This window comes from Dendrobates tinctorius, unplaced genomic scaffold, assembly GCF_039654945.1.
Source record: "Dendrobates tinctorius isolate UK_male_01 unplaced genomic scaffold, ASM3965494v1 ptg000129l, whole genome shotgun sequence".
Classification (NCBI taxonomy): Eukaryota; Metazoa; Chordata; class Amphibia; order Anura; family Dendrobatidae; genus Dendrobates; species Dendrobates tinctorius.
The window spans coordinates 50,381,421-50,407,720 of record NW_027361797.1 but is presented as its reverse complement, the minus strand read 5'-3'; the positions used below and the strand labels follow the sequence as shown (position 1 = coordinate 50,407,720).

Below are 26,300 nucleotides of genomic sequence, written 5' to 3'. Positions count from 1 at the left end.
CCACACCAAAAAAATATTTAATTACAGGCTGACCAGGGCCAGAAGAACTGTCGAGTGTGCTTTTGGGATTCTTGTCTCCAGATGGTGAATTCTGGGCACGGCCATTAATCTTAAACTTGAAACAGTCGATGAGGTGGTGAAGGCCTGTGTGGTTCTACATAACTTTGTGATGGCTAAAGAGCACCCGACCTTTGAACTGGACGATGATGCTCCTAACCCATTGCCTGAATTCACTCAGCACCCTCTCAGGTCATCCGTTGAAGTTGGCCAAATGAGGGACCAATTTGCGGCCTACTTTATTTCTGATGTAGGACGGGTGCACTGGCAAGATGAAATGGTGTAAGAATGTTTTTGTTTGTTTATGGTAATAAAAAACCTTATTTGATACCAGTACTGAGTGCACTATATTTTTTAAACTCCAATTAAATAAAAAAACTTCCCATGTATAACTGAAGTTTTTGATGTTCACACACCTGGGCAGGTAAATACACATATGAGTTAAAATGCAGCATTGCTAGTCTGCGTGAAATATATTGGAACGAGCAAAGCTGCAGGCCATGAATCAGGAAACCAATTTTTTTCAAGAGAAAATTGTCCAACTAGTTGAAAAAAAAGTATGTGATTTTTTCAAAACCCAACCCCAATGAAAGTCAATGGGGAATACAAGTCAGCATTGAGTGGATGAATGTAATCAGCTCAATTCCAACTTTTATTTAAAATTGTGGTAGTGTAGAAATAGACAAGTTTCAACAGTTTGTTTTTCATGAAACCAGATTCTAGTTGGTAAAACTAGAGTTATTACACTAGGCCTTGGTATGACTATACTAGTCCGTGTTATTTCACATATGACTATACTAGGCCTTGGGTTGGTTTTTAACATGTACCCATCAGTGTGTGTGAGCGGCGCAAACAACATTAATGAAACTTTGTAATGGTGAACCACAAATGTAAATTTATTTTTAATCACAAAAATAAACAAAAAAATTATTTTTTCCGGCGTTTGGGGGCAGATGGTTTCAATTTGGGGGTGTGCAGGGAATATGCAACACTTGCAGTTGAAGACGGTGTTTGAGGGGAAGGGGCAACAAAACTTGTGGGGGAAGGTAGTCCAGTTAAGGGAATTAAACTAGGAACACTTGGAGGAGAGGAAATCTGTTCAGGTACATTTGTTGTAATGGCATGTCGCCGTAGGCTTGTGTGCCTGGACCGACTTTGGCCCAATGCCCGCCTCGATTGATTTCGCCTTGAACTTGGGGCAAATATTGAGTGTAGGTCCCCCGTCTGCTGGGGTGGCTGCTGCTGCTGCTGAGGTGGCTGCTGCTGCTGAGGTGGCGGCTGCTGCTGCTGAGGTGGCGGCTGCTGAGGTGGCGGCTGCTGCTGCTGAGGTGGCGGCTGCTGCTGCTGAGGTGGCTGCTGCTGCTGCTGAGGTGGCTGCTGCTGCTGAGGTGGCTGCTGCTGAGGTGGCTGCTGCTGCTGCTGAGGTGGCTGCTGCTGCTGCTCTTGGTTGGCAGTGCTCGTCCTTGCAGGAGGACTGGTGGCGGCAGTGATGGTCCAGGTTTGCGGAGTGGTGGTGGCAGGGCTACTACATGTTGTTGTAGCGGCAGGGCTGTTCCATGTTTGCCTAGTGGTGGCTGAGCTCCACGCATGCATGGGAGTGGCGGTGGTGCTCCAGACAGGAGCAGCGCTTGCCATGGTGGTGTCGGTGAAGTGACCAGCTGCACTCAGACTTGTGGTGGTGTAACGGTGGGTGTCCTGGCTTTGAATAGAGGTGTCCGTGCAGTGGTATGCAGCACAAGTCGGTAGTGAGGTGAAGCGAGTCAATGGTGGCACAGGTGGAAATGACACCACTGACTGCTGACCGTACCGATTATGCTGCATAGCCTGCAAGAAAGCATTGTTGCAGGCCTGCAGCACATTCAGCTGTTGCTCAGGACTAAGGTGTTCCGCCATGCCCTTTTCAATCTTACTAAAAAAATGGTGTGCTGGTCTGTTGAGGTCAGCCTCCAGACGGTCAAGGAGCTGTTCTACAGAATTGAAGCGGTGTTCAAAGTGGTTAAAACCACGTTCCATGAGTGCAAAACCGCTTTCAACTCTGTCGGACAGCGACTTTAGGCTGGAATTAAAGGCCTCGCTCAAATGCATAAACTCGGGCAAGACATTCCTGTCCAAGGCCCTCTGCCGCTGGCGGGTAGTGCCCGCATAACCAGTGGCAGAGACCTGGGACAGGGGAACACCTGATGGCCCAGCTTCCTGGTCACCAGCTGTGTGTGGCTGACCTGCAAGGTGCTTCCTGGCTGTCGGATGGCTGGGACGGGTCAGAGGACGTCCGAGGAAGGACCGCTCCAGGGCCAGGTTGCAGGGTGCTGCTCCAGGTGCTGTGGAAGAAAGGAAAATCATTACTACCATGCCTTTACAAGAAGCATCAGCTGTGGATTAAAAACACAGATAAAAATAAAAACCCAAAATTTATAATACTTACGATCTCGTGGCAAGGACCGGTCTTAGGAACTGCAACGCGTGATAGTGACGGTATCTAGTTCTGGTCCTTGACGCAGATCCACTGCGAACCTGGCCCTCAGCACGAACATCACTGTTGAAGCGGTCCTTGATCGAACGCCAACGTGTTCGGACTTTGTCCACTGTTGGGAAAAAAAAACAGTGCCGTCAAGGACAACAGTCACTGCGGCACAATATAGCAATACAATACTCAAAGCAGTCACTGTAGAGCCCGATGACACTGTTGGGTTTCCTGCTAGAATATACCTAGCACGAAACCCAACAGTGCCGTCAAGGACAACAGTCACTGCAGCACAATATAGCAATACAATACTCACAGCAGTCACTGTAGAGCCCGATGACACTGTTGGGTTTCCTGCTAGAATATACCTAGCACGAAACCCAACAGTGCCGTCAAGGACAACAGTCACTGCCGCACAATATAGCAATACAATACTCAATGCAGTCACTGTAGAGCCTGATGACACTGTTGGGTCTCCTGCTAGAATATACCTAGCACGAAACCCAACAGTGCCGTCAAGGACAACAGTCACTGCGGCACAATATAGCAATACAATACTCAAAGCAGTCACTGTAGAGCCCGATGACACTGTTGGGTTTCCTGCTAGAATATACCTAGCACGAAACCCAACAGTGCCGTCAAGGACAACAGTCACTGCGGCACAATACAGAGCAGGGAAATACTCACTAAACGCCTTTTTGGAGGATGCTGTGGCGCTGTCCCAGCCATCCATCAACGCTGCGGCCACCCCATTCCATAGCCGCCGGGTCACCACATTGTCCTTGTACAGCCGGTCACGGCTGTCCCACAACGGCGCACACTCCTGGACCAGGCTGATGAGCTGCTCATTATCCAGGTAGACGTCTTCATCCCGTTGTGGAACCTAGACAAAACACATTCATTAGAAAATTCAAATTTAAATTGAATAAAAAGTTACAAAAAAAAGAAACATAAAAAAGAGTAAAAATAGAAGATAAAAAATAAAGAACATTACAAATCATTTGATACATACATTCCGTATCACCACCGGGACTTGGCTTCGCTGCTCCTGCTCTTCGCCCTCAGTAGTCCCGTCCACAGAAGATGATGATGATGATGTCTTAAAAAAGTTGAAAAAAACGTAAGAGATTTGGAGTAGCAGCAGATATACTTACCAGATGCACGAAAATAATCACCTCACGGTCTGCTTGCGCCAATTCCTGCCGCGATGGGGAATATTCGGATTCTGAAGACATACTGCATGTAAAAATAATAAAAATCATTAGTACATACATAATTTAAAAGGACAGGCATATAATGTAATATACTCACATTCTTGACGGGAAGATGGGTTCCTTGGTGACTGTCTGCTCTCCAATCTGTCAGTGTAGTAGTGGCAGAGTTTTGGCAGGTACCTCCTTTATATAGACTTTTTTTTTTACTTTAGAAGTTTATAACTAGTACAACAAGTGGACACCACCAAAAGTGGCCAAAAAAACGCAGCGCTAAAAAAACGCATACATAAGCATGCCAATGCGCACATATGCGCACCCATAGACTTATAATGGGTGTCTTGCTGTAAAAAAACGCATTGCGTGCGCATGCGTTTTTTTGAGGCAAGTCGGACGCTCAAAAAATGCAACAGGATGCATTTTGTGCGCCCGAGCGCATACCGCAAAAAAACGCATGCGCGGAAAAACGCATACAAACGCATGTGTATGCGCACATAAGCTCATCCCATGCAAAGTATAGGAAAAAAAATCGCATGCGTTTTTTAGCGCTAAAATCCCGCAAAAAAAAACGCAAGTGTGAAACCAGCCTCAGAGTTGGGAAACATTGCCTGAGCAGAAGGAATCCACTGTTTTTCCAGGATAACCTTGTATGTGGCTTGACTCATACGTCCTTAACAAAGATTAACCTGCCCAATTCCAGCCTTGCTGAAGCATCCCCAGATCATCACTGATCCTCCACCAAATTTCACAGTGCATGCAAGACACTGTGGCTTTTACGCCTCTCCAGGTGTCCGTCTAACCATTAGACAACCAGGTGTTGGTCAAAGCTGAAAATTAGACTTATCGGAGAAGATTACCTTACTCCAGTCCTCTATGGTCCAATCCTAATGGTCTTTGGCAGACTTCAGCCTGGCTCTCTTTTGCTTCCCATTGATGAAAGGCTTTTTTTCTAGCTTTACATGACTTGAGCCCTGCCTCTAGGAGCCTGTTGCGAACTGTTTTTGCCATGCACTTCACCCCAGCTGCCATTTGCCAGTCCTTTTGTAGGTTATTTGATGTCATCATGTGGTTGCAGAGTGACATTGGAATAAAATGACAGTCATCCCGGTCAGTAGAGAGTCGTTTTTGCCCTCTGCTGGTCTGTAGCTTTGTTGTCCCCAATGTCTGCTGCTTGACCTTGTTGGAATGGACTGCTGTCTTAGAAATTTTAAGAATGGAGGCAACATGACGCTCACTGTATCCCTCTGCTAGTAAAACCAGAATTGAACCCTTCTTTTCCACACTCAAGACTTTTCTTTTCAACTCCTTTGGCATGGTTGAAAGTTATTTTTTCATTCCTATTACTTTTGGGATATTACTAGCACTTATTTTGCCAGTTGCCAGCTTGTCCTATTGCAAGAGGATTGTGAACACCACAGCAGGGTTTTTTATACTTTCTGTCACGGGGTCCTTCTCCGATACCCCGCAATCACAGAGCGAGGGAAGAGTGAACAATCCCAAGACCTTTATTATAAGCAACACTGAAAGGTCCATAAACAATCCACTAACTGAAGATACAATAGTCCAGAACACAAATGCAGTTCAGTAACAGGATGAGTGTCCAAGGAGATGAGAGTTCAATAATCTAGCGGACAGAGGATAAAATGGGTCCATATGCTTCCCCTTCTCTCTGATGTGCCGTCTTCACACGATCATTACTACACACGGTCTGACTTGTCCAGCCCCTGTCCTCCCCAGCCCCCTCCTTATGCCCAGGGGTAATTAGACAGGTTGGGGCAGTTTTCCGGCCTCCCAGACATGACAAAGGAGCCTTGGGGATTAAGGAACTACAAGGGATCATCAAGAGACATCGATACAGTCAGTCAGGCTGTAGACATACAAGGCAACAAGAAAAACACTATGAAAATCAGTGAAATAGAAATATACACAAAATGATATCCACATAGCATATCACACCAACACAACCTCTCCCCCTCATAATAAGGGAGCATGCTATAAGGTCTACACAGACCTCTGGCCTGCTCACTTTAGTCCACATTGCTCAATCATTTATAGTTCCTTGTACAGTGGCAGGGGTAGGTCGGCCTGGGGAGCCTATGGTTCTTCTTGTCGAGACAGTCCATCGGCGTTCTGGTGTTGGCTTCCCCGCTTGTATTGGATGGAGAAGCTGTAGGGTTGTAAGGATAAGCTCCACCGCAGCAATCTTCCATTGTCCCTCGATACGTGGTTCAGCCATGTGAGGGGGTTGTGGTCTGTAACAATTGTAAAGTCTCTGCCACACAAGTATGGCTTCAATTTTTTTTAGCGCCCATACGATGTCAAGGCACTCCTTTTCAATAGTGGCATGGGCAACTTCCCGATCCAGTAGTTTCCGACTGGCAAAAGCAACAGGATGTTCTTCTCCGGCAGCTTTCACTTGGCTAAGTACTGCCCTAATCCCAAAGGTGGATGCATCTGTCTGCACGAGGAACTTGTGCTTATAATCAGGGGAAGCCAAGACAGGAGCAGTGATGAGGGCGGTCTTTAACACTGAAAAGGCATCATCGCATGCAGTGGTCCACATCACATTCCGAGACATGTTCTTGCAGGTCAGGTCGGTTAGGGGCTTGGCCAAGGTGCTGGAGTTAGAAACAATTTGCGATAGTAACCAGCAGTTCCTAAAAATACAAGTACCTGCTTTTTAGTCTGGTGTCTACACCAGTTGCTAATGGCTTCCACCTTGGCAGGCTCAGGCCTTAGATTCCCACCCCCTACTCTATGCCCGAGGTACTGCACCTCAGCCATCCCTATTTGGCATTTATCAGGGCAAATGGTCAATCCTGCAGCAAGGATATAGTCTAGCACTATGCCCAAGTGTTTAAGATGTTAAGATGTTCCTCCCAGGAGGTGCTAAAAATGGCAATGTCATCCAAGTAAGCACAGGCAAAGTCCTGACATTGTTGTAACAGTCGATCTACCAGTCTCTGCAAAGTAACGGGGGCAGTTTTCATCCCAAAGGGCATTCCCAGGAACTCAAAAAGCCCAAATGGAGTAATGAAGGCTGAGCGCTGCCAAGCGTCCTCTGTTAGTGGTATCTGCCACTACCCCTTGCTCAAGTCTAATGTGTTCACAAATTGGGCACTGGCCAGACGATCCAATAGATCATCAATGCTGGGCATGGGGTAAGCATCACTCTTGATGGCATCATTTAATCATCTGTAATCAACACAGAATCTTGTTGTACCATCCTTCTTGGGGACCATGACGACAGGAGAGGCACAAGAACTGTGAAATGGCTGAATAACTCCCAGTCATTTCATCTCCTCCAGTTCATTCTTCATCATTCCTTGAACAGCCTCTGGAACCAGGTAGGCAGCCTGCTGAATGGGGCATTGTCTGGGAGTTTCCACATGGTGGCTGGTGAGAGTAGTCTTCCCCAGCTTTGAGGAGAAAGCAGCAGCCCTTGGCCTTAGTACGGCGAAAATATCGTCCTTTTGTATATCCGATAAATGGGAGCCCAGGGACACTTGTTCCAGTGATTCTCCCGCTTGGGCAACCTGGAGGAGATCGGGGAGATACTCGTCATCGGCGGTATCACTAGGGGGGTGGCAGACAGCTAGAACAGGCAGAGATCGGTCGTGGTGGACTTTCAGCATGTTAGCGTGGACGGTTTTCTATCATTGACCACTAGAGTCCAGGGCAATAACATAGTTAGTGTCATTAATTTTCTTGACAACCTGATAAGGGCCTTCCCACAATGCTTGAAACTTGGCAGGGGAAGCAGTAATCATGAGCACTTGTTGTCCTTCCATAAATTCCCGGGTCCTGGCATTACGGTCATACCAGGTTTTTTGTCCGGACTGGGCCATTCGCTGATGTTCTTTAGCCAAGGTAGCTAGCTGGGAGAGACAGTCTCCGAACTCTAGAACATAGGGAACGATGGGCATTCCGGTATCTGAGAAGCCTCCCTCTAAATGTTCTTTCAGAAGAGTGAGAGCCCCACGGACCTTCCTGCTAAACAGTAGTTCGAAGGGAGAGAACCCTGAGGACTCTTGGGGAACCTCCCGATAGGCAAAGAGGAGATGTGGCAGGTACTTTTCCCAGTCTTTTTCAACATCAACAAAAGCCCTCAGCATATTTTTTAGGGTTCAATTAAAGTGTTCACATAGTCCGTTGGAGTGCGGGTGGTATGGGGTGGTGCGAATGGCTAGAACACCACAGGTATGCCATAGGGACTGGACCAGATCTGAAATGAACTGAGTGCCTTGATCCGATAATATTTCACTAGGAAACCCTACCCGGTAAAGATGGTAACAAGGGCCTCAGCTACCTTTACTGCTGTAATACTGGACAGGGCCACAGCTTCAGGATACCTAGTGGCATAGTCCATCACAGTCAGGATATATTTTTTCCCCAACCGACTGGGGTGGGCCAGAAGACCTATGATGTCGACAGCTACACGTTGAAATGGTTCTTCAATTATGGGCTGGTATTGCAGGGGTACCTTATGTTGAGCTCCTGGATGCCGCATTCGCTGGCACACATCGCAGGTGCAGCAATAATGGGCTACCGACTGCGAGATGCCAGGCCAGTAAAAACTTTGGGTGAGTCTCTTTTCAGTCCTTTTCCTCCCTTGATGCCCAGCCAAGGGGATGTCATGGACCAGTTGGAGTAGCTGTGCCCTGTACTTCTGAGGGACAATGAGTTGCCTGTTCGTTGCATCAGGGTTGCCTGTTGTGAGTTCATTTTCCGGTCCACCAGTTGTGAGTTCTCCTTCCAGGCTCCCTCTTATGGTAACTGGAGGTAGTGAGGCTGATTTAATCAGTAGTGATCTGCCACCTGATAATGAGGATGACGATTGGACCTCAGGAATCTCAGACTGGATTTAAGACAGCTGACGCCCTAGTCTGATGCTGGTGATTCCTTCTGGCTTGTCAGGTCTTGGTTTTCAGCTCTGTTCCAGTCATCTAAAGCTTTTTCTGCTAATGTTCTCACTTGATTTTGTTGGTCTATTCATTTTTTTGTGTGGTCAGCCAGCCCCGGCTGGGGCTGCGCTAAATTTCCACTCTTATTTAACTGTATTTGCCAATTTGCTTTTTGTCCCTTATTAGATTGGCCTCTTTTTGCTCTGTCTCAGACTATTTCAGAGTGCTGATAAAGTGGGAGAAGTCTAGTGACTTCAGGGTTAATTTTGCTATCAGAAGTGTTGGACTTTATTTTTGTAGGGTTTTTTGCAGATTGCAGACAGTGTCTTTCCTTTCCTATCCTTTCTAGTTAGTTTGGGCCCCATCGTTTGCTCAGCCTATTTTCCTGCCTGTGTTTGTGCTTTCATCTTGTTTCACCGTCAATAAATGTGTGGGGGCTGTCTTTCCTTTGGGGTCTGCTCTGGGGCAGTTAGTTTTCCCCTTTTTTTTTGCTTCAGGCTTATTTAGTCCTCCGGCTGTGACAAAGTGTCTAGGACCATCGTAGGTACGCTCCATGGCTGCTGCTAGTTGTGTGGTTAGGATCAGGGATCTGCAATCTGCATAGTTACCAACCTCTCTAGTTTTCTGTGACTTAGCTTGTTTTGTTTTCTTTCTCCTCGGTGACCCATTCATAACAAAATCACTAGCCATACCGCAGATTCTAGGGTACTCAAAAGCAGGAAAAAGTTGTTAAAGAAAGAAAAAAAAGTGTCAGAATTTTTTTTTTTAATTTATTTTTTCCTCTTTTTTTTCTGGGGCCGTAGGAGGATTTTTTTTTTTCCTAATGGAGATTAAACAATTGTCTGATCATGTGGAGCAACTTGCTGCTGAAGTACAGGGAATTTCCACCTATTTCATTCAGTCACATGCTGCTGAACCTAAGATCCCTACTCCTGATGTGTTATCTGGGGATCGGTCTAAATTTCTGAATTTTAAGAATAATTGTAAATTATTTCTTGCCTTGAAGCCTAACTCATCGGGGAGCTCTGTGCAGCAGGTTAAAATTGTCATCTCCTTGCTGCGCGGCAATCCCCAGGATTGGGCTTTTTCTCTCACACCTGAAAATCCTGTTCTGACTAATGTGGATGCATTTTTTCAGGCCTTGGGGTTGTTGTATGATGAAGCTAATGCTGTTGTACAAGCTGAGAGAACCCTGTTGGCATTAAACCAGGGTCAGGACTCTGCAGAGTTATACTGTCAAAAATTCTGAAAGTGGGCGGTCCTTACTACATGGAATGATAGTGCATTGGCAGCTCTCTTTCGGAAGGGTTTATCAGAGACCGTAAAAGATGTTATGGTGGGATTTCCTGTTCCCTCTGGTCTGGATGATTCTATGTCATTAGCCATTCAAGTTGATCGGCATTTACGTGAACGTAAGACTACACGGGAGGCGCTGCCAACTTTTGAACAAACGTCTGAACCTATGCAATGAGATGGGTTTTTGTCTAGGGTGCAACGTCAGGAGTTTAGAAAGCGTAATAAGCTGTGTTTTTTCTGTGGAGACGCCTATCATACTATTTCTGTCTGCCCTAAACGAGAGAAACGTTTTGCACACACATTTGCTGTGGGCAGTGTACAACCTAAGTTCCCTTTGGCAATTACTTTGATCTGCTTCTTATCCACGTTTTCTACTAAGGCTTTCGTGGATTCAGGAGCAGCGTTGAATCTGATGGATTTGGTCTTTGCTAAACGTTGTGGTTTTTCCATGACGCCTCTGCAGACGCCTATTCCTTTGAGGGGTATTGATGCTACGTCTTTGGCGGAGAATAAACCTCTGTTTTGGACCCAGGTGATAATGCGAGTTGCCCCAGACCACCAAGAAAATTGTAAATTTTTGGTGCTGCATAATTTGCATGATACTATTGTTCTGGGTTTTCCCTGGTTGCAAACTCATAATCCAGTTTTGGATTGGAAGTCTGGGTCTGTGGTGAGTTGGGGTTGTCAGTGTGTTCTTAGGGATGCTTATGTTTTCTCCACCTCTCCTCAGTCTCATGATATTCCTGATTATCTAGCCGATTTTTCTGATGTATTTAGTGAGAGTAAGTCTGCGTCTTTGCCTCCTCATAGAAGTTATGACTGTGCAATTGAGTTGATGCCTGGGTGTAAATTTCCCAAGGGTTGGCTTTTCAACTTATCAGTACCCAAGCATGATGCTATGCGGTCCTATATTAAGGAGTCGTTGGAGAAGGGTCATATTAGACCATCCTCGTCACCTTTAGGTGCTGGGGGTTTTTTTGTGGCCAAGAAAGATGGTTCATTAATACCGTGTATTGATTATCATTCCCTTAACAAGATGACTGTTAAATATCAGAACCCGTTACCTCTGATGTCTGATTTATTCTCCAGAGTTAAGAGTGCCTGCTGGTTTACTAAGCTTGACCTCAGGGGGGCGCATAATCTTATTCGCATCAAGCACGGGGATGAATGGAAGACGGCGTTTAATACTCCAGAGGGACATTTTGAGTACCTGGTGATGCCTTTTGGGCTCACTAATGCACCTTCTGTCTTCCAGTCCTTTATGAATGATATTTTCCGTGACTTTGTGGATAAGTTTTTGATCATCTACAGTATCTGGATGATATTTTGATCTTTTCTAGTGATTGGGATTCTCATGTGGAACACGTCCGGATAGTGTTCCGGATTTTGAGGGAGAATTCCCTGTTTGTTAAGGGATCGAAATACCTCTTTGGTGTACAGAAGATTTCATTTTTGGGATTTATCTTGTCTCCATCGACTATTGAAATGGACCCGGCCAAGGTACAGGCCATTTTTCATTGGGTTCAGCCTACTTCTTTGAAGGCCCTTTTGGTTTTGTCAATTTCTATCGTAAATTTATTGGTAATTTTTCTGGTATTGTCAAACCACTGACTGATCTGACCAAGAAGGGCGCTGATGTGCTGAATTGGTCTCCTGAGGCTGTCTCAGCTTTTCAGGAGCTTAAGCGGAGATTTACTTCAGCTCCAGTTTTACGGCAACCTGATGTCTCACTTCCATTTCAGGTGGAGGTAGATGCTTCTGAGTTTGGTGCAGGAGCTGTTTTGTCCCAAAAAGACCCTGTGACTTCTAAGATGAATCCCTGTGCCTTCTTTTCTCGAAAGTTCCCCCCATCTGAACGCAACTATGATGTGGGGAATCGGGAATTGTTGGCCATGAAATGGGCATTTGAGGAATGGAGACATTGGTTGGAGGGAACTAGACATCAAGTTGTGGTCCTCACCGATCACAAAAATTTGATTTATCTGGAGTCGGCCAAATGCTTGAATCCTAGGCAGGCTAGATGGGCCTTGTTTTTCAAGCGTTTTAATTTTGTGGTCTCTTTTCTTCCGGGCACTAAGAATGTTAAGGCAGATGCCCTTTCTAGGAGATTCTTTGCCGATTCTCTTAATGTGACCGAGTCTACTACCATCCTAGGTGAGGAGGTAGTTCTTTCTGCCATTTCGCCTGATTTGAGATGCGCCCTGGAGGAATTTCAGGAGGATAAACCTGAGCGTTGCCCTATGGGAAAATTGTATGTTCCTGACCAGTGGAGAAAGAGAGTGATGTCTGAAATTCATTGCTCCACATTGGCTGGTCATCCAGGTATTTTTGGTACCAGACATTTGGTGAGTCTGTCTTTTTGGTGGCCTGCCTTAACTCGTGACATTAGGAATTTTGTACAGTCCTGTGGGACTTGTTCTCGGTCTAAACCCTGTTCTCGTTCTCGTTCTAGTGGGTTGCTGATGCCCCTGCCGGTGCCCAACCAAGACCATGGACCCATATCTCAATGGATTTTATTTCTGATCTTCCTGTCTCTCAGAGAATGACTGTTATCTGGGTGATTTGTGATAGATTTTCGAAGATGGTCCATCTTGTACCACTCCCAAAATTGCCATCTTCCGCTGAGTTGGTGCCCTTGTTTTAACAACATGTGGTTCGGTTACATGGGATTCCTGAGAATATTGTTTCCGACAGAGGAGTCCAGTTTGTTTCCAGATTCTGGAAAGCCTTTTGTTCCAATCTGGGAATTCAGTTATCCTTCTCCTCCGCGTTTCATCCCCAGACCAATGGACAGACTGAGAGAACAAACCAGACCTTGGAGTCTTATTTAAGATGTTTTATATCTGCTGATCAGGATGATTGGGTCTCATTTTTGCCCTTGGCTGAATTCGCACTGAAAAATAGAGCTAGTTCTGCCACTTTGATGTCACCCTTTTTTTGTAATTTTTGGTTTCATCCTCGATTCTCTTCAGGGCAAGTGGAATCTTAGTCTTGCCCAGGTATGGACACTGTGGTTGAGAGAATGCAGCAGATATGGGACCAAGTGGTCGATAAGTTGTCACTCTCTCAGGAAAATTCCCAGCGATTTTAGGACCATTGGTCCCCGGTTTAAAGTGGGTGATATGGTTTGGTTGTCATCTAAGAATATTCCTATGAAGATTGCATCTCCAAAATTTAAGCCAAGATTTATTGGACCTTATAAGATTTTGGAGATTCTTAATCCTGTTTCTTTTCGATTGGCTCTTCCAGTTACGTTCAAGATCCATAACGTATTTCACAAGTCTCTGTTGAAGAGGTTTGTTGAGCCAGTGGTTCCTATGGTAGCACCTCCTGACCCTGTGTTGGTTGAAGGCAATATGGAATATGAGGTAGAGAAAATTTTGGATTCTCGTTCGGTTAGATGGAGACTCCAGTATTTGGTCAAATGGAAGTGTTATGGCCAGGAGGATAATTCTTGGGTCTTTGCCTCTGATATTCATGCCAATAGATTGGTTTGTGCTTTTCACCGGGCCCATCCTGATCGGCCTGATGGCATGGATGAGGGTTCGGTGACCCCTGCTCAAGGGGGGTGTACTGTTGTGAGTTCATTTTCCGGTCCACCAGTTGTGAGTTCTCCTTCCAGGCTCCCTCTGGTGGTAACTGGAGGTAGTGAGGCTGATTTAATCAGTAGTGATCTGCCACCTGATAATGAGGATGACGATTGGATCACAGGAATCTCAGACTGGATTTAAGACAGCCGACGCCCTAGTCTGATGCTGGTGATTCCTTCTGGCTTGTCAGGTCTTGGTTTTCAGCTCTGTTCCAGTCATCTAAAGCTAAGTTTTTCTGCTAATGTTCTCACTTGATTTTGTTGGTCTATTCAGTTTTTTGTGTGGTCAGCCAGCCCCGGCCGGGGCTGCGCTAAATTTCCACTCTTATTTATCTGTATTTGCCAATTTGCTTTTTGTCCCTTATTAGATTGGCCTCTTTTTGCTCTGTCTCAGAATATTTCAGAGTGCTGATATAGTGGGAGTAGTCTAGTGACTTCAGGGTTAATTTTGCTATCAGAAGTGTTGGACTTTATTTTTGTAGGGTTTTTTGCAGATTGCAGACAGTGTCTTTCCTTTCCTATCCTTTCTAGTTAGTTTGGGCCCCATCGTTTGCTCAGCCTATTTTCCTGCCTGCATTTGTGCTTTCATCTTGTTTCACCGTCAATACATGTGTGGGGGCTGTCTTTCCTTTGGGGTCTGCTCTGGGGCAGTTAGTTTTCCCCTTTTCTTGCTTCAGGCTTATTTAGTCCTCCGGCTGTGATGAAGCGTCTAGGACCATCATAGGTACGCTCCACGGCTGCTGCTAGTTGTGTGGTTAGGATCAGGGATCTGCAATCTGCATAGTTACCAACCTCTCTGGTTTCCTGTGACTTAGCTTGTTTTGTTTTTTTTCTCCTCGGTTACCCATTCATAACAGTTGCCCTTGTCACTGACCTTTGTTACACGATAATACAGTCCGTTTTCTCGAGTGAAGCCATCCCCATTACCTCCCATGTGCCCAGTTTCTGCCTTTCACCTGAGGGCTGCTAAGGTAGTGTCACCCTCCATTTCTCTCCTAAACTCCTCTCTGTCCCAAGACTCTCCCAATGTAGTAGCAGCGAATGTATTGCTTACCGACTCTGATGCGGTTTGTGGTGGTTGCTCCCTGGTGAGGTCCGGATGACATAGTGCTTGAAGGGCCTGTAGTCGGGTGACTGCTCCCACAAATTGGCACTGTAACTCCCCAATGTCGTTCCCAAGGAGGATATCTGCAGGAAATCCTCCCAAAACTCCAATCCAGCACAGTTTTTCTCCACAACCATAATCCAAACGCACAGAAGCTCACTGTATATATTTGCGGGCACCCCCCGCCAGGACAATGGGAATTCCCGGACCCTGGTAAATTGCCTCGGGTCGAACCACATGGGGGTCAGCGATAGTCAGGAATGCCCCCGTGTCGCTAAATTCTGACACTTTGTATCCATCAATTAAGACATCCTGCAGGTGGCGTTGCTCTGGGTAGCTAAAAGACAAAGGCCGGAGTCCGTACACTCCAGGAGGGGTATCTATGGTGCCATGGTCCTTGGTCCACTCTGATGGGGGTGGTAGTAGCTCTTCCTCAGGTTGGATGGAGTGTACAAGATGCACTGGACGAGGTGGGCCTGCGTGGGGCTCCCTCCGAATCCTTGAGGGACAGCCAGACTGAAAATGTCCAAGTCGCCCACACCCATAACATCTCCTCTCTGTGATACCCCCAGGTCGTGGTCGGAACTGTTGGGGCCTAGGATTGTGAGGTGTGATTGTCATCGGCTTGCAACTAGGTGGAAGGGCAGATATAATCGGAGAGGGACGGGGCGCAGGAGCAGGCCATAGTTCATTGTCCAGAAGCCTCCTCCATTGCGGTCGGATAGTAAGGGCTTCATCGGCCAGGGCGGCAGCTCCATCCAGGGTACCTGTATAACATCTTCCACAGTAAAGGTGTTTTCTGCTTCCAGCCATTTCCGACATGCCTGGGACATCTTATGTGCATACATCCTAACCGATCCCCCCATGGTGCATGGGAGGTCTCGGAACATGGTCCTATATGAGTCTGGGATGATAGCATGATAATCCAGGATAGTCCGCTTTACAATGTTACAATCCCGATTCCGCTGTGCGTCAATTGTTTGGTAAGCCTCCGCCATGCTACCGTTCAGGAGTCCCACTAACAAACACATCCAGTCAGAGTGGGGTACCTCCATCACAGCACACTGCTACTCAAGGTCCTTGAAGAACCCCTCCACATCTCCGGAAGCCTCATCAAATGGCTTAAACTCTGTCCGGGTGATCCGTACAGGATCGTTGGGGTTACACTCCACATTGTGTTACTCCCTCTTTCAAGCTCCATTGCTTCTTGTTTTCACTGTGCCCTGTGAGCAGCCTCCTCCTTGTACTCCTGAGAGACGCCTGAGCCCAGAACAGCCATCTCTTCTTCGTACCACATCAGCCACTAGCTTTTTTGTATGAGGGTCCCTGTCTCCAGTGCTCGTCCTTCAGACATCTGGGAGGAGGTGACGGGCTAGCGCCCACCACTAGGTCAATTAAGGTTTCTATAGTCAGTCCCTGGTCGTTCAGGCCCAGGTCTCTGGCTCTCTCCTGTAAACTGGATACAGTCCAAGTTCTGTACTCACTCTGTGGGTGGTTCTCCATTGGGTAACACTCTGTTGATCCCACCACTGCCACCAGTTGTCACGGGGTCCTTCTCTGATACCACACAATAAACAGAGCGAGGGAAGTGTGAACAATCCCAAGACCTTTATTATAGAAAAAACTAAAAGGTCCATAAACAATCCACCACACTGAGGGTACAATAGTCCAGAACACGAATGCAGTTCAGTAACAGGATGAATGTCCAAGGAGATGGGAGTCCAATAATCTAGCAGACAGAGGATAAAATGGGTCGATATGCTTCCCCTTCACTCTGATGTGCCGTCTTCTCATGATAAACACCAAACACGTCTGATTTGTCCAGCCCCTGTGCTCCCCAGCCCCCGCCTTATGTCCAGGGGTAATCAGACAGGTTGGGGCGGTTTTCCGGCCTCCCAGACATGACAAAGGAGCCTTGGGGATTAAGGAACTACAAGGGGTCATCAAGAGACATAGATACAGTCAGACTGTAGACATACAAGGCAACAAGAAAAACACTATGAAAATCAGTGAAATAGAAATATACACAAAATGATATCCACATAGCATATCACACCATCACACTTTCCTTTGATAAATAAGATTTCGTTCAGGTGATCACCTAATCAGAAGCACATTAAGTAGAATGAGGTGCACTCTAGTTGGAATTCAACTGACACTGGAATGGAATGGCTGTCAGACATATAGAGAAGCTGATTTTTATAAAATTGTGCAGTGGTCTCTTAATTTTTGCCAGAGTTGTATATTATTATTATTTATTATTATTATAGCGCCATTTATTCCATGGCGCTTTACATGTGAGGAGGGGTATATATAATACATACAGTTGTGGCCAAAAGTATTGACACTTCTGCAATTCTGTCAGATAATACTCAGTTTCTTCCTGTAAATGATTGCAAACACAAATTCTTTGGTATTATTATCTTCATTTAATTTGTCTTAAATGAAAAAACACAAAAGAGTTTTTGGCCCATTTTTGGAGTTTTGTGTGAAATGATCAATGTTTTGCTTTTTGCTTCATTCTCTTTTGTATTTTTTCATTTAAGACAAATTAAATGAAGATAATAATACCAAAGAATTTGTGTTTGCAATCATTTTCAGGAAGAAACTGAGTATTATCTGACAGAATTGCAGAGGTGTCAATACTTTTGGCCACAACTCTACAAGTACAGTAATCTTAAGTCACGACTGGTACAGGATGAGAAGAGGACTCTGCCCGCGAGGGCTCACAATCTATTATTTTTTGTTAAAATATGGTCATTCTGTTGGGCAATATTTTGTATTAAGTTAAGTGACATGTAAAATGATTTGATTTTTCATCTTAATGCTCCTCATTACTTACCTACTGAGAATGGCATAAATGCATCATGTCGGATAAATTTCCCATTTTCATCCAAGAAGTGATTAGGATTGAAATCATAGGGAGTTTTCCATTGAGTCTTGTCATAGAGAACTGATGTCAGGAATGGAATAACCTCTATGCCCTGTGAACAATATAGCAAATATTTTTTTATTATATGAATTTAAAAAATCTGAGATTATTTGGATGACCGTGGACCCCTTAGCGGTCCCTTTTACTATTAGGTAAACACTTACAGTACTTGAGCATAAGGACAATTTTTTACATAAACTCACTTTTGGGATCAGGTAACCCCGCAAATACACATCAGTTGGAGTTGAGCGTGGCACGTTCAATGGGACAATATTTCCAAACCTTTGTATTTCATGTATTACTGCATCAGTATAAGGCATTTTCTTCCGATCTTCAACAGTCGGCAACTGTCCAGGTTTAATATGTGTTTTAATTTCCTCTTGTACCTTCTCTATAAAGAAAAAGAAAGCATATTTTGTTACATTTTGTACTTGCAGAACAATACCAATGTATTTATTTAATATACTATAGGCTTTTTATGATTTGTATGGTCAGTCAGTGGTAGGGCATGGTTACAGCTGATGCTCACTATGTATTGACAGGTGAGTGAAGCTGCACCGGCTGCGCCACAATGACTGAAAGCCAAAGGCTGCCGGGAGGAATAGAGTTAATTTCCTCCCTGTAGCCAAGCTTTCAGTGCAGTGGCCGAGCAGCTTTGGAATGTTATTATCCTGCAGATTAACCCTATATCTTCAGGTTAATAGCATTTGGGAACATGACAGGTTATCTTTAAATGGAGATCAAGCATGGGCACTGCCGCTGCATTCATTCTCTATTGGATTGCTGATGATTACATCAAGAATTACCGGTATACTCCTTCATATAACAAAGTTCTAAAGCTTGAAGAGACTAAATTTTGGATTATTATCTGCTATGAAAAAAGATATTTTAGGTGCAATCTAAATGTCACACTCTGCCAAAAATCACATGTCCCTGTCTAGGCTGGGTGTCAGCATCATGCTAGAACATTATAATAATCTTTATTTTTTATAATAATCTTTATTTTATATAGCGCTAAGGCTGGTTTCACATTAGCGCTTTTGTGCGCAGCGCATCGGGCGCACCAGTGCGCATGCGCACTGCGCACCTATATTTAACGTGATGTGCGCATGGTCTTGCGCATATTTGCACTTTCGTGCGCATGCGTTTTTTTGTCTTTCGTGCCAGGCGCGTCAGACGCAACATGTTGCATTTTTGGTTCCGCCCTGTCTCGTTAAAACAACGCATGCGCACGGAATGCGCACGGAATGCGCAAAAACACCACATTGGAGCCTATGGGAGCGCAATACTTGCGCATGGTCTTGCGCACGCTTGTGTTTTTATGCGCATGCGTTTTTTAAATAAACATGACTGAAATTTGGTCTAGACAGTAAAAAAAAAAATTAAACCAAGGTGATAAAATGGTGTGGGCACTGGGATTCCACAATACTTTAAGGATTGCTCACGAGTGGACACACAGCACAAGCTGCACCAATGTAAGTATGAAAAACCTAATGTCTGGCTGAAATTTCAATACATTTCTATGTACTTATGTCTCTTTTTTTTTTATTGCAGCATGTCTTCATCTGGTGAGGAATATGTCCCCGGGACAGGGCAAGAGGCAGAAGAAGTGAGTACTATGCTTCCGTATGGATTGGAAAAAATAAACACATGTGATTAATTTTTTTGGTTTAATTTTCAGACCTCATCCTCCATCACGCCACCACCACCGGAGGAACGGCAGGAGCAGCAAGGCCAAGTGCGGGCGGGAAGACGTGATGTAAGTACAGACGGACTGTTTTTTTTTTTTTTACTTATTTTCTAGTCTGGTTTATTTTTTTTATTTTTTTTTTGGTATTTTTTAATTTTTTTTTTTTAAATTTTCATGGTTGTTTTTTTCGATGTTTGTTGCTTTTTTGCATTTATTTTCATTTAAAACAAATAATTTTTTCATGGCTTGTTTATCAATATCTAAAGCTCAAAGTGTGTATATGTGTGTGTGTGTGTGTGTATGTTTGTTTGTTTGGGTATATGGGCACGGGACTATGGGATGGCAGATATGTATGATGGTATATGGTCACGGGACTATGGGATGGAGGATATATATGATGGGTATATGGGCATGGGATGGAGGATATGTATGATGGTATATGGGCATGGGACTATGGGATGGCGGATATGTATGATGGTATATGGTCACGGGACTATGGGATGGAGGATATATATGATGGGTATATGGGCATGGGATGGAGGATATGTATGATGGTATATGGGCACGGGACTATGGGATGGAGGATATGTATGACGGGTATATGGGCACAGGACTATGGGATGGCGAATATGTATGATGGGTATATGGGCACAGGACTATGGGATGGCGAATATGTATGATGGGTATATGGGCACAGGCATATGGGATGGCGAATATGTATGATGGGTATCTGGGCACAGGACTATGGGATGGAGGATATGTATGATGGAATATGGGCACGGGACTATGGGATGGAGGATAATTATAATTTTCTATAACTAACCACAGTTAGTTACTATGCCCGGGCAGCGCCGGGCTCTTCAGCTAGTTTTCGAGATTTTTTATTTTAAAATCTTTCAAAGATTAATGTTTGTCTTTCTTTTCTAGGCTCCACAGCGGGAGGAGGACCTCGCCCTGGACAACGACGAGCTCATCCGTCTAGTCCAGGAGCGAGTCCCGTTGTGGGACACCCGTCACCAACTGCACTCGGACAACGTGGTGATCCGGCGGCTCTGGAACGAGGTGGCCGCATCGCTGATGGATGGCTGGGACAACGCCTCTCCCCGGGTCCGCAAGGATTTTCGTAAGTATTTAAATGCAGTGTGATGCAGCAGTGATCTTGGCCGGGATCACCCAACTGTGTGTGATGCTATTAACTCCATGGAGTTTCTATCATCACACACAGTTGGATGATCACAGCCTCCAGTGCATAGTCTTACTTTTTTTCTTTTTTTTTTTTTCCACCACAGTGAACAAAGTCAGAACCCGTTGGCGCTCGATGAAGGACCGCTTCAACAGGGATATCCGTCAGGAGAATAAGGTTCGCAGTGGTGCTGCGGCAAGGACCGGCACGAAGTACAGATACCATCGTGCCTTGGCATTTTTAAGACCGGTCCTTGCCTCCCGAACGTAAGTATTTTCTAGTTGTATTGTGTTTTATTCTGTGCTTTTCTATTCCACAGGAGTTGGCGATTGTTAATTTATGGTAGTAATTTCTTTCTTTTCTTTTCACAGCACCTGGAGCAGCACCCTGCAACCTGGGCCCGAAGCGGTCCTTCATCAAGCTGCCCCGGACCCCTCCCAGCCATCCATCAGCGAGGAAGCACCTTGCAGGTCTGCACCACAGTCATCTGGAGACCAGGAAGCTGGTCGCTCAGGTGTTCCCCTGTCCCAGGTCTCTGCCACTGGTTTTGCGGGCACTTCCCGCCAGCAGCGGCAGAGGACCTTGGACAGGCCTCTCATGCCCGAGTTCGTTGAATTGAGCTCGGTCTTTCAGAGTAGCCTCAAGGCACTCTCCGATAGACTTGAGAGTGGTTTCCTCCTTTTGGACCAACGCTACAAGTCTATCGAGGGTCGCCTTGAGCGCCTGGAAGTCGACCTCACCAGACCAGCGCATCATTTTTATACCCAAATCGCTCGGGACATGGCGGAACACCTTACCCCTGACCTCCAGTTGACTGTCATGCAGGCCTGCAACAATGCTTTTATGCAGGCTATGCAGCAGAGTAGGATTATGCAGCAGTCAGCGGTGGCATTTCCACCGGTGCCACCCCTGACTCGTTTTACAGCATTACCTACTTCTGCTGCATATCACTGCACAGCCACCACACTTCCAAGCCTCGCCGGACACCAATATACCGCCCCAAGTCCAAGTGCAGCTGGACACTTACCCGCCAACACCATGCCAAGCGCTGCTCCTGCCTGGCCCACCACTGCTGCCGCCACCACCACTGGATGGCCCGTCATCACCACCCCTGCCTGTAGCGCCGCCACCACCACCACCAGCGGGAGGACCACCCCGGTATGGACCGCCACAGCCACCACGCCTGCATGGACCGCCACCACCACCAGCACCACCACCTCGGAGCAGCATCAGCTGGGGGACCCGCATTCAATATTTACGGCCCCTGCCAGGACATCCACCACCACCAGCATGCCACAGCAGGTACAAGATCCTGGCAGGCGGTCCACAAGCGCCAGGCGGTCCCCCAGCTCCAGCCAGTCCACAGCCTCCAGGCGTTCCAGAGGCTCAAGGCGGTCCAGAGGCTCAAGGCGGTCCCCGGGGTCTAGCCAGTCCTCAAGCTCAAGCGAGGACAGCAGCAAGACGAAGGGCCACCGTCATAAAAAAACAAAGAGGAGGACTCTTACCCTCCCTCCTCCCTCACCTCCCACTTCACAACTTTCCTTGCCTCGGCTCCCTTCCCCCACTTCTTTGGTTCCTCCTTCCCCTAGAACCCCTTACTCCACCCAAAGCCGTTCCTCATCCCTCCACACCCCCCAGTTTCCAGCAACTAAAAAATAAGTTAAATAAATGTTATATTTTTTTTTCAAAATAATGTTTGGTTATTGTGTCTTTCGCCGCCTGCACACACTGCGCCCTACACTATGGTTTGTTTTTCTTTACTTTATACCGGATGGTCAGCCATCCAACTCTGAAAGGGATACTATATTTCATTTTTTTTTTTATATATATATATATAAATATATATATATATATATTTATATATATATATATATATATATATATATATATATATATATAAATAAATAAAAAAAAATGAAATATAGTATCCCTTTCAGAGTTGGATGGCTGACCATCCGGTATAAAGTAAAGAAAGGGAAACCACCAAAAAAAATAAATAAATTTTATATAAATATATATATATAAATATATTTATATATATATATGAATATATATATATAAATATATATATATGTATATATAAATATATAAATATATATATATATAAATAAATATATATTTATTTTTTTTATGGTGGTTTCCCTTTCTTCAATTTAACCTGGGCAGGTGAGTAGTGGAGTTTATTAAGACACAGTACACTGGGTACAGGTATAAAAAACCATGTATTTTATTTTTAACAAACAACAAAACTATTAAACCATTTGATCCTGCCATGCTACACGACCAACATCGGATAAAAAGTAGTCCGCAAATTGGTCCCTCATTTGGGCAACTTCGACTGAGGACCGAAGAGGGTGCTGAGTAAAATCTGGCAAAGGGTTGGCAGCAGGCTCATCCATGTCAAAGTTCGGCCGCTCCTTTGCCATAACAAAATTGTGGAGAACCACGCATGCCTTCACCACCTCATCCACTGTTTCCATTTTGAGATTGATGGCGGTGCTGAGAATTCGCCATCTGGACACTAGAATGCCAAAGGCGCACTCTACAGTCCTGCGAGCCCTCGTAAGCCTGTAGTTGAAAATTTTCTTGCGGTGGTCCAAGTCACGGCTGGAGTACGGCTTCAGCAGGTTTGGGCACATCTGAAATGCCTCATCCCCAACCACTACAAATGGCAGTGGTGGAGTTTGGGTTTGGGGAAGAGGCCGTGCCAGTGGAAAATTGAAATGGTTGCCGTACAACCTCCAGCCCATATCAGAGTTCTTAAAAGTCTGTGAATCGTTGCCCCATCTGAATGCCCCTATGTCCACCGCCACAAACCGGCAGTCTGCATCCGCAATGGCCATTAGGACTGTGGAAAAGTACTTCTTGTAGTTGTAGTACTCGGAGCCACTTCTTGCGGGTTTTGTGATGCGGATGTGCTTCCCGTCCACCGCTCCTAGGCAGTTCGGGAAATTGCAGACTGCCCAGAATTTCTCCTATATTTGAAGCCACTTTTCGGCAGTGGGCAATGGCAGAAACTCCGGACACAGAACATCCCACAGAGCCCTGCAGGTGTCGGCAACAATCCCGGATAAAGTAGAGATTCCCAGCCGGTACTGGAAATGCAGGGATGAAAGACTCTCTCCAGTTGCCAGGAACCTGCCAAACATAAAAAGAAAAAATAATTATATTTCTGTCTTGGGTATTACTAAAAACACTGAAAATAAAAAAGTACATGGCCTAACTATTTTGCATGTTTTTTTAATACAACATAGCAAAAAAACATTTTATAAAGGCTTGGGATTAGTACATGCCAGAAGAAAAACCATTATGCAAAAAAGCAATTTCCCAAAAATAATGTTAAAATTCAATAGCCAAAATAAAACCTAATTTTTTGGACCAAAAAAAAAAAAAAAAAAAATGGAAAAAGCCAAAAAAATTATGCAAACATAACAACATACATACCGTAAGGTGACAAGGAGCCTTTCTTCGGGAGGAATGGCACGCTGGAGCTGAGTGTCCCTTCTCCGGATGTTTCCTTCAACCATACCCAGCAAGTCAAGGAAGCTTTCCTGGGACATCCGTGTATAGTCAGCAAATTTCTCCGGGTTTTCCTGTAGCTCGCTGTACAGCGTGTGATATGCTCCACGGCTTGGCCGGAGTTCGATGATTGGATGCCTCCAAAACCGACGCCGCTGCCGTCTCTGCTGTCTCTCCCTCTCCCTTTCTTGCTGGCAACAAAAGACATACGCCTGAGACAGCGCAATGTCAAGATCCAGCTTGAAGCGGAAATTATCCAGATGCAGGTCCATCTTGACACCGGAAACAGCAGCAAAATCTGATGAATTCAGCAGTACAGGGTCTATAAAACATTCCAATGACACACGCCCACTGGTGACCCATTGGTGGTCAAGGATTTTTCTATTGTGAAATGTCACACCTAAAAACGCATGCGCATAAAAAACGCAAACGCATGCAAAAACGCATGTAAAACGCAAGTAACACTGCGTTATTTTGACGCATCAGCGTGCGCATGAAGAAAAAAAACGCACATTTGTTTTGCGTTTTTCTTTGCGTTTTTTATGCGCACGATGCGCTGCGCAAAAAAACGCTAATGTGAAACTAGCCTAACATATTCCGCAGCGCTTTACAGTTTGCACACATTTTCATCACTGTCCCCGATGGGGCTCACAATCTATATTCCCTAACAGTATGTCTTTGGAGTGTGGGAGGAAGCCGGAGTGCCCGGAGGAAACCCACGCAAACACGGGGAAAACATACAAACTACTTGCAGATGTTGTCCTTGGTGGGATTCGAATCCAGAACTCCAGCGCTGCAAGGCTGCAGCGCTAACCACTGAGCCACCGTGCTGCCCCCGGGGGAGCGCCGTTGATCGCGGCCAGGTGTCAGCTGATTTTCACAGCTGACAACCGGCACTATGTGTCAGGGGCGGCACATTAACCCCTGGCACACTGCGATCAAACATGATCGCAGTGTACCGGGAGATTAGGGAAGCATCGGCAAGGAAGGGGCTCCCTCCGTGCTTCCCTGAGCCCCCCGAGCAGCAAGATGTGCTGCGCTGCTCGGAGGGTCTCCTTCCCTGCAGGGAGGTGGCTTCCTCACTGCCTGCTGAGAGCAGGCAGTGAGGAAGCCTGTGCAGCGCCTGTCAGATCGCTGATCTGACACAGCGCTGTTCTAAGTGTCAGATGAGTGATCTGACACTTGACAGTAATGTCCCCCCGGGACAAAGTAATAAAGTAAAAAAAAAGTGTAAAAATAATTTATAAAAAATCCCTAAAGGGGCGTGGCCTGAGCTCTGCTTCTGAAGGTAGCAGGAGACCGGCGCTCCTTACTGGCAACCCTTTGAAAGCGACTTTAAAGCTACTTTAAAGAAGATTTCTTCAATATTCTTTATTGGGACATATTCTGGAGAGTCTCTGGAGCATTTAGAGACCTCTCCCAACGAATTTGGATTAATATTTGCGGAGATGTAAGCTGTTAAAGCTGGCAGGTCTGTGACACTGAGACAGCAGCTTCCCCTGCAGCACTGTGTGCAAAGGAAGAAGAAGCAAGGAGTATCTCCACGTGAGCCATCTTGAAAAGTATTGGACATCTTACCTAAAGGAGACAGAGGCTTCCAAAACAGCCACCGACCTTCACTGTGGAAGTGTAACACTCCCAGAGCCACTGGACCATGGACACCGCAAAAAGCAGAGGAGGAAAAGATCCGGACAAGCAGTGAGGAGAACAGGCAAGTGCACAGTGCCCACACTGCCTCTGCTTGCTCCTGACACAGGAGTTGCCTTGAGATAATCCCATTGTCTCCAACGAGCCAGTGGCAGGTTCTCTGGTGACAGGGAACTTTGCCTCTGCAAGTAAGAGACAGTGCGGGGAACCATCTCTCATTAAAAGCTGTTAAAGCCAGAGAGAGGGAGCGGAGACAACAGAGTGCGCACCTGCGATCGGCAATTTGAGATCACTGCTGAGATCGGCAATCCCAGAGGTGCAGCAACACATAACTTACCAGAGTCTCTGTTTGGACTTTGAGATCGCAGTTACGATTGGCAATCCCAAAAACGCTGCAACATATAATATTTTAGAGTCACTGATTGGACTGTGGGAGGATACACTACTGTGACTCAGGAGGACACAACTGTGATCGGCAATCTCATAGGTGTCACAATACACAGCATTTCAGAGTCACTGTTTGGATTTTGAGACTAAAGAACCCATTATCCTAGATAATAGTCTAATTGCCACAAGAATACAGCTCAGGAACTTCCTCTTTGTTCAAAAACTACGATTACTGTGGTTCTGCAATAAAGAACTTAAAATTGGACTCTGATCACCATTGCTTCAAAAACGGCCAGAACTCAACCTAGAAGACTAGATC

At 45.7% G+C, this 26,300-nt stretch overlaps 1 protein-coding gene and 1 pseudogene across 1 annotated transcript; both read right to left on the bottom strand.

The window, feature by feature from the left end:
* Positions 1–925: 925 nt before the first annotated feature.
* LOC141047813 (uncharacterized) lies at positions 926–3,508 on the bottom strand. Its single transcript, XM_073543133.1, has 2 exons — positions 3,206–3,508; positions 926–2,639 (listed from the first exon to the last, which is right to left on the bottom strand). The coding sequence occupies exon 2, from the start codon at positions 2,404–2,406 to the stop codon at positions 985–987; it is 1,422 nt and encodes a 473-aa protein (XP_073399234.1). The 5' UTR covers positions 2,407–2,639; positions 3,206–3,508; the 3' UTR covers positions 926–984.
* A 13,872-nt stretch (positions 3,509–17,380) lies between these two features.
* The window catches only part of LOC141047862 (cytochrome P450 2K1-like), a 44,864-nt pseudogene continuing 35,944 nt past the window's right edge, over positions 17,381–26,300 (bottom strand).

Excerpts from the sequence above, each read along its gene's own strand:
- LOC141047813 (XM_073543133.1), bottom strand. The coding sequence starts at position 2,406 with ATGGTAGTAATGATTTTCCTTTCTTCCACAGCACCTGGAGCAGCACCC.